General features: G+C 35.4%; 1 protein-coding gene across 2 annotated transcripts in view; it reads right to left on the minus strand.

Moving 5' to 3' along the window:
* The window catches only part of Vwf (von Willebrand factor), a 161,098-nt gene that overhangs the window by 51,882 nt on the left and 94,521 nt on the right, over positions 1-14,695 (minus strand). For both annotated transcript variants that reach the window (XM_046424111.2, XM_046424112.2), the window contains 2 exons: positions 14,352-14,395; positions 13,880-14,057 (listed from right to left, as the gene is read on the minus strand). In XM_046424111.2, coding sequence (XP_046280067.1) covers positions 13,880-14,057; positions 14,352-14,395 — 222 coding nt within the window. The remainder of the gene's footprint in view (positions 1-13,879; positions 14,058-14,351; positions 14,396-14,695) is intronic.

Consider the following 14,695-nt stretch of genomic DNA (forward strand, 5'->3'; position numbering starts at 1 on the left):
GTCAAATTCAAGGAGACAGAAAATAGAATAATAGTTTCTAGGGGCTGCAAGGAGGGAAAATAGAGAGTGAGTGTTTAATAAATACAGAGTTTCAGTCTACAAGATGATAAAACACTTGGGAGGTGGTTGATGGTAATAGTTGCACAACAATATGAATTTACTTAATGTCACTGGACTGTTCACTTAAAATAGTAAATTTTATGTTATTAATATTTTGCCCTAAGTTTAAAGAAATTAAAGTCTGCAGACCAATATCACTTATGAATATCAAAGTCAATGTACTAAATAAAATATTATCAAAAAGAATCCAACACCATATAAAGAAAATAATGGAACATAGTCAAATGGTATCAATATCAGGAAATCCAAATAATATATAATATTAATGTACCTAAGGAGGGAAAATCTAGTGATTATCTCCATGGATGTCAAAAAAAGCCTTCACCAATACCAAAATTCCACATTCTTGATGAAAACACTCAAAAAATGATAATTGAAAGATACTTTTTAATAGAATAAAACTCACTGCAATATATTTATGTTTCTGTATGCATATGTGTGCGTGAGCATTTAGCCCTGAAATCAGTCTCTTACTTAATGACAAAATATTAGAGGCATTAAAGAACAAGGTAAGGATATCCACAATCTCCTTTACTATTCAAAATTGTACTAAATAATTTTGTGAATGCCATTATGAAAGAGAAATTAATGGAGGCACAAAAGTTGATAAGGGAATAGTAAAACAATACTATTTGTAAATAATATTACATCAAAACTGGATAACCCTAATTTCTATGATAAAACTAATTCAATAAGAAAATAAGAAATAAGATATGCAACAGGTATAGACATCAATACCATTCATAAACACAAAAAGTAATCAGTTAAAAATATAATGAAGAGAAAAAGACATTCATAATAGCAACAAAGAAATTTAAACACTTGGAATAAATTTAGCAAGAAATGTGCAAAACTCCTATAAGGAAACTTTAAAACACTCCTAGAAGACAGAAAGTTCAGCTTGAATAAGTGGACAGAAATCCTTGTCCTTGGATAGGATGTGACCACATCATAATGATGCCAGGTCTTCCAAAGTTGATGTATAAATATAATAAAATTTCAATGAAAATACCACCTAACTTTTTATGCAGCTAAACAAACTCACCCTAAAGTTAAGGGGGAAAAACATAAACAAGAATGAATAGCAGGAAAAACACTGTGGAAGAAAATTATGTGGAGGTTCTACTGGTCCCACTAGATATTAAAACATATTATAAAGTCTCTATAATTAAGATTATAGTACTGATACATGAATAGCTAAAAATAAGTGCAATGAAATAAAAATTCCAGAAATAAACTTATGCACATTTGAAAAGTGAAAATATAATGAAAGTTGTTCTCACATCATTAGGGTAAATTTTGATAAGTCAATAAATGATACTGATTAGTTATTTTTAAAAGATAAATTAGATCTATACTTTATACCAGACAAAATAATCATCTCTGAATAGAACAGGTATCTAAATGTAAAGATGAAATTATATATGTAATAGAGGAAAAATACAGTTGAATCCTCTTTAACCTTGCAGTAGAGATAGGTTTTCTATGAATGATTTAAAATCCAGAATCAAAGAAAAAACTGATTAAAGATAAACTACATAAAAATAAAGAAGCCAAAAATTATCAAAACAAAGGCAAAAGGAAAAAAATGAGAGAAAATATTTGGAATTTATATCAGATAATGAGCTAACTACCCCAATATTTTAAAATAGAATATAAAGATTAAAATGCAATGGAAAGAAGAAATAGTGAACAAATCTGGGACAGAAAAAATAGATATTCAGCCTCAACAAGCCTAAAGGGCCCCAACTAATATGAATAAAAGGAGTCCATACCAAGATGCATAATAATCAAATTACCAAAAGTCAAAGATAAAGACATAATTTCTAAAGCAGGAAGATAAGAACAACTTGCCATATACAATGGAGTCACCATAAGACTGTTAGACTCAGAAGTCAGTAGGAAGATATATTTTCAAGTGATGAAAGAACACAACTGCCAACCAAGAATACCATATCTGGAAATACTGCCCTTTGAAAATGAAGGAAAAATTAAAATTTTCTCAGATAAACTCTGATGTTATTTATCAGCACTGGATCTAACTTATGAAATATGCTAAAATGAGTCTTTCAGATTGGCCTGAAAGGATACTAAGCAGCAATACAAAAGTGAATGAAAGTAGAAGGCTCCTGATCAAGTAAGTATATAAATAAATAAGTACTGTACTACTATAAGTATGGTGCATAAATTACTTTGATTACTGGTATAAAACTTCAAAGACAAAGCATAAAATTAATTATAACTATAAAATATTTTAATACACAATAAGCAAAATCTAAGACAACAATAACATAAATTGGAGGAAGAAAAAAGAGTAGAATTTTGTATGTAAATGATGTTACATTGTTATCAACATAGAATATATTGTTATAACTACAGTATGTTTTATGCAAGCCTCATACCTACTACAAAGAAAATACTATAGAAGATATTAAAAAAATGAGAACAGAATCAAACATGTCAAAACATGTCACTACAGGAAAAAAATGTGATCAATGAAATAAAAAGAAAGTCAGCAAGAGAGGAAAATACAGTACAGAAAAAGCTACAAGGCAGAAAGCAAATAATTAACAAAATGGCAATAGTAAGTCCTTCCCTGTCAATAACTGATGTAGATGTATATGTAAACTCTTCAATCAAAAGATAGTGACTATCCATTCATCTATTGAAGGGCATCTAAGTTGGTTCCACAGTTTAGCTGTTGTGAATTGTGCTGTTATAAACATTGATGTGGCTGTGTCCCTATAATATGCTGTTTTTAAGTCCTTTGGGTATAGACTGAGGAGAGAGATAGCTGGATCAAATGGTGGTTCCACTTCCAATTTTCCAAGAAATCTCCATACTGCTTTCCATATTGGCTGCACCAATTTGCAGTCCCACCAGCAGTGTATGAGTGTACCTTTTTCCCCGCATCCTTGCCAACACTTATTGTTGTTTGTATGCATAATAGCTGCCATTCTCACTGGAGTGAGATGAAATCTTAGAGTGCTTTTGAGTTGCATTTCTCTAATTGCTAGTGATGATGAACATTTTTTCATGTATTTGTTGATTGATTGTACATCATCTTCTGAGAAGTGTCTCTTCAGTTCCTTGGCCCATTTATTGATGGGATTATTTGTTTTTTGGTGTTTAGCTGTTTGAGTTCTTTATATACCCTAGTGATTAGTGCTCTATCATGTGTGAGGGTTAGATGAACTCTAGATAGGGCAGAGGGGTTGGAGGGAAAGGGATGGGGTAATTAATGATGGTGGAATGTGATGATCATTACTATCCAAAGTACATGTATGAGGACACGAATTGGTGTGAATATACTATGTATATAACCAGAAATATGAAAAATTGTGCTCTATATATGTAATAAGAATTGTAATGCATTCTGCTGTCACTTTTAAATTTAAAAAAAGAAAAAAAACTTAAGAATTATACTGAGTAACTAAATAATAAACCTATTTTTAAAAAAAAATTATGGAAGATAGAATTGAGATAGAGTATTTTTAATCACCCACAATCCACATGGAAAAAACTGCCTATTAACATTTTATTTTGAGGGTGCATGTTTTCCATTTACAAGGATCCTCTATATGTGTGTTTAAATTTACGTACACAGACACTGAACCCATTGTGAAATATTCTACATACAGCTCATCTCCCAATTTATCTGACAACATTAAATCTCTTTTCATTTCATTAAAATTATTAAAAGTAAGGTTTATAAGACTAAATGACATTCTAGTCTGTTCTATGGAAATAGTGTAATTTGTTTAGTAACTCATTCATTATTTGAAAAATATGGAAACAATAATTGCCCTTTGAAGGTTGTGTGAAGTCAACAATAAAACCTTCTGACTAAAAAAAAAAAAGAGTAACTAAATACTTTTTTAATAAAATAAAATCAGGCTAGGATGTGGATCTATGTGGCTCTAGCATGCACAAGGCCCTGAGTTCAATCCCCAGCACAACTAAATTTTTTAAATAACTCATTCATAATTAACCAGTGAAATGAACATATTTGAAAAATATGGAAACAATAATTGCCCTTTGAAGGCTGTGTGTTTGTGTCAACAAACATACTTATTTAACTGGGCAAGGTAGCACATGCCTGTAATCCCAGCAGCCCCAGAGGCTGAAACAGGAGGATCACAAGTTCAAAGCCAGTTTCAGCAACTTAGCAAGGCCCCAAGCAACTTAGCAAGACCTTGTCTCTATATAAAAAATAAAAAGGATAGCCATGTGGCTCAGTGGTCAAGCTCCCCTGGGTTCAATTCCCAGTACAATAAATAAATAAATAGCAAGGTCCAACTATATGCTGCTCCTAGAGGTTCACTTTATATTTAAGGACACACATAAGCTTAAAGTAAAAGGATGGGGGAAATATTTCATGCCAACAATAAGCGAAACTTCATACTTAAACAGACAAATAGAATTTAATTCAAAATTGATCACAAGAGTACATGTACGAATATGTAACAATAAATTGCACCATTATGTACAACTATAATGCACCAATAAAAATGTGCCAAAAAATGATCCCAAGAAACAAAGAATATAAAATTGACAATTCATTGGTAAAATGTAATAACTAGAAATATATATGCACCCAATATCAAAGCACCCAAACATGAAACAACCATTGACAGAATTGAAGATAGGATCAGCAGCATAATATGAGTAGAAAATTTCTGTACTTCATGTTCAATATAGGACATCTAGACAAAAGATCAGTAAGGAAACAGAGGACTCAAGCAACACTGTAGACCAAATGGATGTAACAGATGCATACCTTCTAAACATTCCACCTGACTGCAGCAGGATGCACATTCTTCTCAAGCACACACAGAACAGTCCCCAGAAGAAGTCACATGCGCTAGTCCATAAAACAAGTCTTAACAAGTTTAAGACAAAATCATTCCAAGCATCTTTTCTGATCATGATAGAACAAAATTGGAAATCAATAATAGAATGATTTTAGAACATTCACAAATATATAGAAATTAAACTCAGTTGAATTAAAATGGGTCAAAGGAGAAACTAGAAAATGTTTTAAGATAAATGAATATGAAATAGCATAATGAGACTGAGGGGATTCAGAAAAAGCAGTAGCAAGAAAAGGTTTATAGCAGTAAATGCCTACATTAAAAAAGAACAAGGACTCAACCAATTGACCCACACTGACAATCTTGAGGACAAACTGAGGCCAAAGATAGGTGAAGGAAGAAGATAATCAAAGATTGAGGATAAATAAATGAAATATAGAATAGAAAAGCAATTAAAAAATCAATAGAACTAAGAGTTGGGTTTTTTAAAAGATTGACAAAATTGACAAACCTTTGACCAGACTAAGAAAAAAGAGAAGACTCAAAATCACAAAGGAAAGAGGTAATAAAACAAACTATGGCATAAAAATAAAAAGGATTATAGGAAACTACTTGAATAATAATATATCAACAAATTGGAAAACCTCAAGAAATGAGTAAATGAAACATACAACCTACCAACACTGAATGATAAAGAAGAAACAGAAAATCTGAACAGATCTACAACTAGTAAGAAAATTAAGTCAGCAATCAAAATCTCCCAACAAAGAAAATCCCCGAAGGCTTCTCTGGAGAATTCTACCAAATTTTAAAGAAGAAATAATGCCAATTGTTCTCAAATTTTTCTCCAAAATAGAAAACAAAAAGAAAGAAAGAAGGCAATATTTCCAAACCTATTTTAAGAGAATGAAATTTCTCTGATACCAAAGCCAGACAGACACTCCATGAAGAAAATAAAACTGCAGGGAATATTCTTGAGTATAAATGCAAATATCCTCAACAAAATACTAGCAAAATTAATTCAACAGCACAAGAAAAGGCTCATACACCATGACCAATGGAGATCTATCCCTGGGAAGCAAGATGGTTCCACATACAAAACCAATCAATATGTTACACCATACTAACAGAATAAAGGATAATCATCTCATAGATGAAGAAAATATTCTTGTCAAAATCTAACACCATTTCATGTTCTATGTGTGTAATATGAATTGTAATGCATTCTGCTGACATATATAAAAAATATCAATTAAAAAAATTTAACACCATTTCAAGATTAAGACATTCAACAGACTAAAATTAGGAGATTACCTAAACAAATAAAGACCATTTATGAGAAGCCCACAACTAACATGATGCTCAATGGTGAAAAACTAAAAACTCCTTCTTTTCCTCAAAGATCAGGAACCAGGCAGAGAAGTCCACTCTCGCTATTTCTATTCAACACAGCACTGGAAGTCCTAGCTAGAGCAATGAGGCAAGAAGAGAGAAAAGTTATCCAAATAAAGAAAAAAAGTAGTAAAATTATATATCACAGATGATATAACCTTATATGTAAAAACCCTAAAGATAACACACACACACACACACGCACATGCATTTAAAAGGAAAAAAAAGAGAAAACCCTGATGGATCTAATGAACAAATTCAGTAAATTTGCAGGATATAAAATCAACATACAGTTGTATTTCTATACACTAACCACATGTCAAGAATGAAATGGGACCCTTATAACATACACAAAAATCCACTTCACAATTAAAGACTTAAACATAAGACTTGAAATTAAAACTCCTAAAAGAAAACATAGGTCATAACATTGGTCTTGGTGATGACTTCTTGGATCTGACACCAAGCATAAAACTAGGCAAGTGGGACTACATGAAACTAAGAGGCTTCTACACAGCAAAAGAAACAGTTGATGGAATGAAAAGACAACCAGTGGAGTGGAAGAAAATATTTGCAAATCATTTATTTGATAAGGATTAAAGTCCAAAATATACAATGAACTCCTACAACTCAATACCAAGACACACACACACACACACAGAGAGAGAGAGAGAGAGAGAGAGAGAGAGAGAGAGAGCCCAATTTAGAATTTAAAAGTGGGCAAAAAATATCTTGAACAAATATTTTTCCAAAGAAGATATACATTGATGTGGCTGTGTCCCTGTAGTATGCTGTTTTTAAGTCCTTTGGGTATAGTCCAAGGAGAGGGATAGCTGGGTCAAATGTTGGTTCCATTCCTAGATTTCCAAGGAATGTCCTATACGGCTTTCCATATTGGCTGCACCAATTTGCAATCCAACCAGCAACCCAACACTTATTGTTGTTTGTCTTCATAATGGCTGCCATTCTGACTGGAGTGAAATGAAATCTTAGGGTTGTTTTGTTTTAGGGTTGTTTTTGTTGCATTTCTCTGATTGCTAGAGATGATGAGCATTTTTTCATATATTTGTTGATTGATTATATATCCTCTTCTGAGAAGTGTCTGTTCAGGTCCTTTGCACATTTGTTGATTGGGTTGTTTTTTTGGTCTTAGCTTTTTGAGTTCTTTATATACCCTAGAGAATAGTGCTCTATCTGATGTATGAGGGATAAAAATTTGCTCCCAAGATGAAGGCTCTCTATTCACCTCACAGATTTTTTTTTTTTTTTGCTGAGAAAAAACTTTTTAGTTTGAGTCCATCCTGTTTATTGATTCTTGATTTTAATTCTTGCGCTATAGGAGTCTTATTAAGAAAGCTGGAGCCTAATCCCACATGATGGAGACTAGCCTATTTTTTCTTCTATTAGACACAGGGTCTCTGGTTTTAATCCTAGGTCCTTGATCCACTTTGAGTTGAGTTTTGTGCATGGTGAGAGATAGGGGTTTAATTTCATTTTGTTGCATATGGATTTCTAGTTTTCCCAGCACTACATGCTACATACAGGGACACAGCCAAATCAATGTTTATAGCAGCACAATTCACAATAGCTAAACTGTGGAACCAACCTAGATGCCCTTCAGTAGATGAATAAATAAAAGAAATGTGGCATATATACACAATGGAATATTACTCAGCAATAAAAGAGAATAAAATTATGGCATTTGCAGATAAATGGATGGAGTTAGAAAAGATAATGCTAAGTGAAGTTAGCCAATCCCAAAAACCAAATGTTTTCTCTGATATAAGGAGGCTGATTCATAGTGGGATAGGGAGGGGGAGTACAGGAAGAATAGACAAACTCTAGATAAGGCAGAGGTGTGGGAGGGGAAGGAAGGGGGCAGGGGATTAGAAATGATGGTGGAATGTGATGGACACCATTATCCAAAGTACAGGTATGAAGCCAAGAATTGGTATGAATATACTTTGTATACAACCAGAGATATGAAAAATTTGTGCTCCGTATGTGTAATATGAATTATAATGCATTCTGCTGTCATATATAAACAAAAAATTAATTTGAAAAATGACAAATAAATAAAAAAGAAGATATACAAAAAGTCAACTGGCATATGAAAAAATATCCAATATCACTTATCATCAAGGAAATGCAAATAAAAACCACAATGAGATATCACCTCACACATGTTAGGGTGGCCATTATGAAAATAAAAAGGAAGCCAGGCATAGGGGTGCACACGTGTGTTCCCAGCAACTCAGGAGGTTGAAGCAGGAGAATCACAAGTTAAAGGTGAGCCTAGGCAACTTAACAAGACCATGTCTCAAAATAAAAAATATAAAAGGCTGGGGGTGGGGCTGGGATTGTAGCTCAGTGGTAGAGCACTTGCCTAGTGTGTGTGGGGTGGGGGGGCAGGAGGGTACTAGGTTCGATTCTCAGCACCACATACAAATAAATAAAAAAATAAAGGTCCACTGACAACTAAATATTAAAAATAAATAAATAAATGGCTGGGGATGTAGCTCACTTATAGAGCACCCCTCCATTCAACCCCAGGATAAAAGAGAGAGAGAGAGAGAGAGAGAGAGAGAGAGAGAGAGAGAAAAGGAATGTGAAAAAAACTAGAATCTTGTGCAATGCTGGTGGGAATAAAAAATAGTGCAGCCACTATGGGAAACAGGAGGTTCCTCAAAATAGAACAACCATATAATCCAGCAGCCTCACTACATATCCAAAAGCACTGAATTCAGGATCTCAGGTATCTGCACTTCCATGATCATTGCATCATTAATTCACAAGAGCCAAGATGTAGGAACAACCTGACTGTGCATCAGTGGACTCACATAAAGAAAGTGTGACACATACATACAGTGATGTAAAAAGGAGGAAATCCTTTCCTTCTCTACACAAAGATGAATTTTGAGAGCATTATGCAAAGTAAAATAAGTCAGTCACAGAAGGACAAAAGCTATGTGAATCCACCGACACGAAGTATTTGAAATAGTCAAACTGATAGAAGCAAAAAGTAGAATGGTGGTCAGCAGGGCTGGGGAGGGAAATTGGGTGGTTGTGTTTCAATGGGTGTAGAGTTTCAGTCATGAAAGATAAAAATGTTCTGGAGATTTGCTGTACCACAATATGCAAATAACTAACGACACTGTACTGTACACTTGAAAATTTAGTAAGAGGGGAGATGTCATGCTATGCATTTTACTATGATTTTTAAAAATGGAAAATGGAGGGGATGAGCAGATAATTCACAAAAGTAGATTTAAAAAAGTGGTATTAAACATATTAAAAAGTCTAACCTCATTATCATTAGAAAAATATTCCTTACCTGAAAAGTAAAAAATTGGCAATAAATTAAAATATATAATAACACATTGTACTAGCTAGGCTGAGAGGAAACATAAACTCTTATAGATTGCTAATGAAAATTTCAGTTTTACACAACCAAATCTTAGGAGAATCTGAAATTATCTCACAAAACTGCATATGCACTTCTTTTTTGAACCAAAAATCCCATGCCTAGAAACCTACCCTGCAAGCACCCCCAACTATAGGAAAACCCATATTTTAAGGTTACTTATTACAGCATTATTTGTAATTGCAAAATATTGGAAATAATCTACATGGGCATTTATAAAAGAGTAAACTATGGTACACAATAAAGTAATAAGAAGCTCTCTTTGAACTCCTACGGAGTGGTTTTCAGGATATACTTTATACACACACACACACACACACACACACACACACACACACCAGGGGCACTTGACCACTGAGCTACATCCCTTTTTATATTTTATTTAGAGACAAGTCCTTGCTAAGTTGCTGAGGCTGGCTTTGAACTCAAAATCCTCCTGCCTTAGCTTCCCATACATGGGAATTACAGGCATGTGCCACCGTACCTGGCTCAGGATATACTGTTAAGAAGGGGGAAAAAAAGCAAAGTCAAAACCTGTACGAAATCTTTCTTTGTACAGAAAGAATCACAGGAAGGATGAATAAGAAATGAAGGAGATTCCTTACCCCAGGGAGTGAGGGGAAATAGACAGAGGGGATAGGAAATGTTGGGGTGAAACCTCTGACTATACCTTTCTATAGTGTTCTGACATTTAAAACCATGCTAATGTATCATAACTAAATAAAATAAACATATGAAAGAACCAGTAACAAAAACAACAACAAATCAAAACAAATAAATAAAATTTAAAAGGATAGGGATGAAGGGTGACCAAAATGCAATATGCACAAAAATATTAAACTAACAGTAATAAATAACTCCATTGAGGAGCTCCTGATGTGGGGGGAGGTGCACTGGCCTACATGACTTTGGAAAACAAAATTTTACTCCAAGACTGAGACAGGAAGGATTGTACACAAATATTGCATTCTAGTTAGTAGATTTGTTTTTCATAAAGGTCAAGGGTCAGCAGTTCTGAAACTACTTTACGTGTATTCTAGAATCAAGAAAATATATTGTAGGTAATGAGAGCTAAGTTTGCTATTTGAGAAGGGAAAATGTCAAAAGAATACAAGAGCCAAATTAGAAGGACTCCCAATAGTCAAAACTGGGGCCATTGAAGGAAGAACACAATGGGTGCTGGTAATTGATCATACTGCATGGGAAAAAATAAGAATGCACCAGTTCATATTGATACAAATAATTACTTTGATTAAATAATTAATTAGAAGGAAGGGAAAGCTCTTCATTCTAACTAATACAATGTAGATGATGGAAATACAAATTCTATTTGGCAATCTCAATAATAAAATTTTTTTCAGCAGAAAATCAGCAATGGAAGTCAAATTTGGTAGGTAAAGGTTTCCTTATATAGTTTCAGAGTAACTTTATACATGATAATTATTAAATAAAAAGAAGAAAATCATAACTTCCAGTGGAGAAACCTGGAACACCATTCTAAATCAAGTGCCTGTTCTTATCAACACCACTAATGGGGCAAGTTAGGATCCTGAACTTCTTCACCCCATACACTGAAGGGGACACAGCAAGTCTTCTGGGGTATCCTTGGCAAAATGTACATACAACCTGAATTCATCCCAAGTTGAAAGACATTCTGCAGAAACTACCAGCTAGTATTCTTCAAAAACCATCATGGTCATAAAAATCAGAGAAAGGTTCCAAATTTAAGGAAATTGAGGAAACACGACAACTAAAGATAATATGTGATGGACTGAATTGACTCCGTGACCCAAAAGCAAAGGGCATTTGTAGGACGATTGGCAAATTTTGAATAAGAAAATGGTATTTTATATATGTTAATTTCCAATTTGGGTCATTATATTGTGATTATGTAAGATATAACAATCTGGGTAAAAGTATAAAGAATTCTTGGTACTATTTATGCACTTTTACAAGTCAGAAATTATTCAAAGTAAAAATATTTCTAAATGTTTTTCATTTCAAACTTTTTTTTTCAGTGCTAAGGATCAAACCAAACCTGGAGCAGGTGATCTAACACCAAGTTACATTCTTTGCCCCTAAAAATGCTTTTTAAAAATCTAAATTTTTTTTTTTTTTTTGCAGTGCTAAGGATCAAACCAAGAGTAGTGTCTCACACATACCAAGCAAACACTTTGCCACTGAAGCACATCCCCAGACTCCCAAAATCTAATTTTGTCACTCCTAAAGGCCTTTACTCACTTTAAGGTTATAAAAGAGTCAAGAGGAGCACTAATGTTTGATCTTTAAGAAGAAATTTATTTGAACAGAGCAGCTCTTGTGTTGTGTGTCTCCTAAGAAGGACAAATAAGAGGCCTAAGTCTACTGAGCAGGATTTTTAAGAGGCCACTCCAAGAGATGGATTTACGTTCCTTGAAGTTATGGAGGATGCAGTGCTGACACCTGCCTGAGGTCTCTAAAAGACAGAAGCTGTGACTGTGGCCACAGGTGGTCAGGCAGTAGGCAGTAAGAGAGGCACTTGCTGCTGTACTGGGGACAAAACAAAGCAGTTGCCTGCTTTGTTCCAAATCCTGGAGGCCAGATATAGGACCTACAGAGGGAATGGCACCTGAGATTTTATTAAAAGCGACCGTGTCTATAACTTTTGCAAAAGGGTGAGGACTTTGAAAGAGAGCGAGCCTATGAAGGGCCAAGTACAGAAGAACCAGATGCTTTGTGGAGAGAAGCAGCAGCAGCAAAGGGATATAGACGACTTCTTGTACCCAAAGGAACACAGCGAGGGAGTCCTTGAGAGATCTTCAAGAGAGCTGACAAGAGAAAGAGGTGGCTGACAACACCTGTCGGGCCAGAGAGGGCAGCAAGCTGAGCCACAAAGAACCTTCTGACCTGCCTCCCCTCTCCATGATCCAGCTGTGAGAGAAGCTGGGCACTCCCCTTCCCAGACTGCAAAGGTGCTTTAACTCTGATCAAGTTTAGAGTTTTAATTATTATATAGTTACATTATATTATATATTATATATTATATGTATTATATTGTATATTACATTATACATTATATTATATTACAATTATTATATTATATATATTAGTAAGCACCTAGTTACCAAGACCTTATTTGATGACTTAAAGTGACCACAGAATTCTTTATGAATAAGCAGAAGTAACATGATGTCGGCTCGAGTTTTCATCTATGCTAGCAGGGAAATGGATCCCACTAAATCAAAAAAAAATGGCTGCCCATTAATTATGATAATAGCAAAAACAGTAACCAGGCAAACTTTTCACCTGCAGCCTGGGGATGTCTGGACTAATAGAATCATTAGCCCCTTTCAAACATAGCTCACTGCCAGCAATGGGGCAGGGGTGGGTAGAAGGATAAAGCAATATCAGAAAAACTTGAAAGGGATCTACCTGAAGATTGCTACAGGAAAGGGCAATCACATCCTAAGTGGGGAGTGAGATATAAAATACAGTTTTGATGGCCTCCCACAGTGATATCTGTTCCACATTCTGGTGATGAGCCATCCTCTGCTGAACGGGGAACATCATAAGCAGCCATTTTTACCAACCATGAGGCAGAGGGCTCACCCAACCCCCATGGGTAAACACGCCCACAGCTTTACATGAGAGGGACTTGAATATGTCCTCCTCTTACAACAGGCCACCCTGATGATGAATGCTGCACAGAAACTCCATATAGCTATGAGGGTGATTGGAGTCTTCTCTGGAGGCATCTCCTTGCTATACTTCCACTGACACATCCCAAAGGCAGATTCCTGAGGTTGGCTTGCCAACAGCAAGCTGAACACCAACTGCACAGAAGCAGTTTTTCCTTGGTTCTGCATTATCTCAGAAAGCACCTCCTAAAGACAGAGAACTTTATACCATCACAGAAGAGACTAGACAAAAACACACCCAGAGAACAAAACACCCAGAGAACAAAACACCCAGAGAACAAAACACCCAGAGAACACGGGAGGGAAGGAACACAGGTAAAGGAAGCACGGTTCCCACAGAGGGGAGCAGAAGGGCACTCGCAGGCTGTCAGCTTTGGCTGTACCTTTCTGCACACCCAAGTTAAAAGCACAGCTCCTTTGACACTGTCCATGCTGGGGAAGCAAAAACTCACAGGGGCAGGTCCAGCGGCAGCCACAGGTCTCTTCCACCCGAATAGGGGACTGGCCACTGGGGCATGAAGGCCTGGGTCCCCGATCACAGTTGACCCGATGACTCTTCAACAAGGTCTGACCATCTGGCAGGCAAGTGACTGTGTGGCACTGATCTGGCAAAGTCCAGACATCCCCAGGCTGCATGAGATTAAAAATAGAGTCAGGTAAAGAATGGGCTAAGGCACCACAACTCGAAGTCCACCTGTCATACAACTGACCACATCTGAGGACTCAAGAGATCGGCCTTCATGCCAAGGAGGCTATACATGAGATCAGAAGCAGGATTCAAGGTCTACAGATCCCCAACCCCTTCCCACCAAAAATAACAGGAAAGTAGAAGCAGAATTGGACTTAGACCAAGAAGAATGAATTAACCAAGAAGAGCCCAAGAATACATTTGTGATCTTTCAAAGTCAGAAGAAAAGGACTTACCCTCTTCTCATTCCCATCTTCATCCATGCAAATTCTAACAAACCCTGAAACAGATACAAATAAAGCTTTAGTTCCCACATATCACCCAGAAATTCTAAGCCATTCATGATGTCTGCTTGAGCTACCTGGTCTAGCCTTAAAGACAACTCAACTCTGAAAAGAATCTGAATTGGTTTCATAGTGGGGTCAGAGGACACAAAGTTAAGAAGTGAACATCTGTCGTTCATCAGACATGCTTTGTGGTAATTATTAATTATGATAATAGTAAATAGTAACCAAGGGTGAACTTTACACCATCACAGAATCATTAGCCCCTTTCAAACATAGCTCATTGCCAGGAATGG

The sequence above is a fragment of the Marmota monax genome, unplaced genomic scaffold, assembly GCF_021218885.2.
Source record: "Marmota monax isolate L192 unplaced genomic scaffold, Marmota_monax_Labrador192_F-V1.1 WCK01_AAM20220418_F8-fsc00186, whole genome shotgun sequence".
Lineage (NCBI taxonomy): Eukaryota > Metazoa > Chordata > Mammalia > Rodentia > Sciuridae > Marmota > Marmota monax.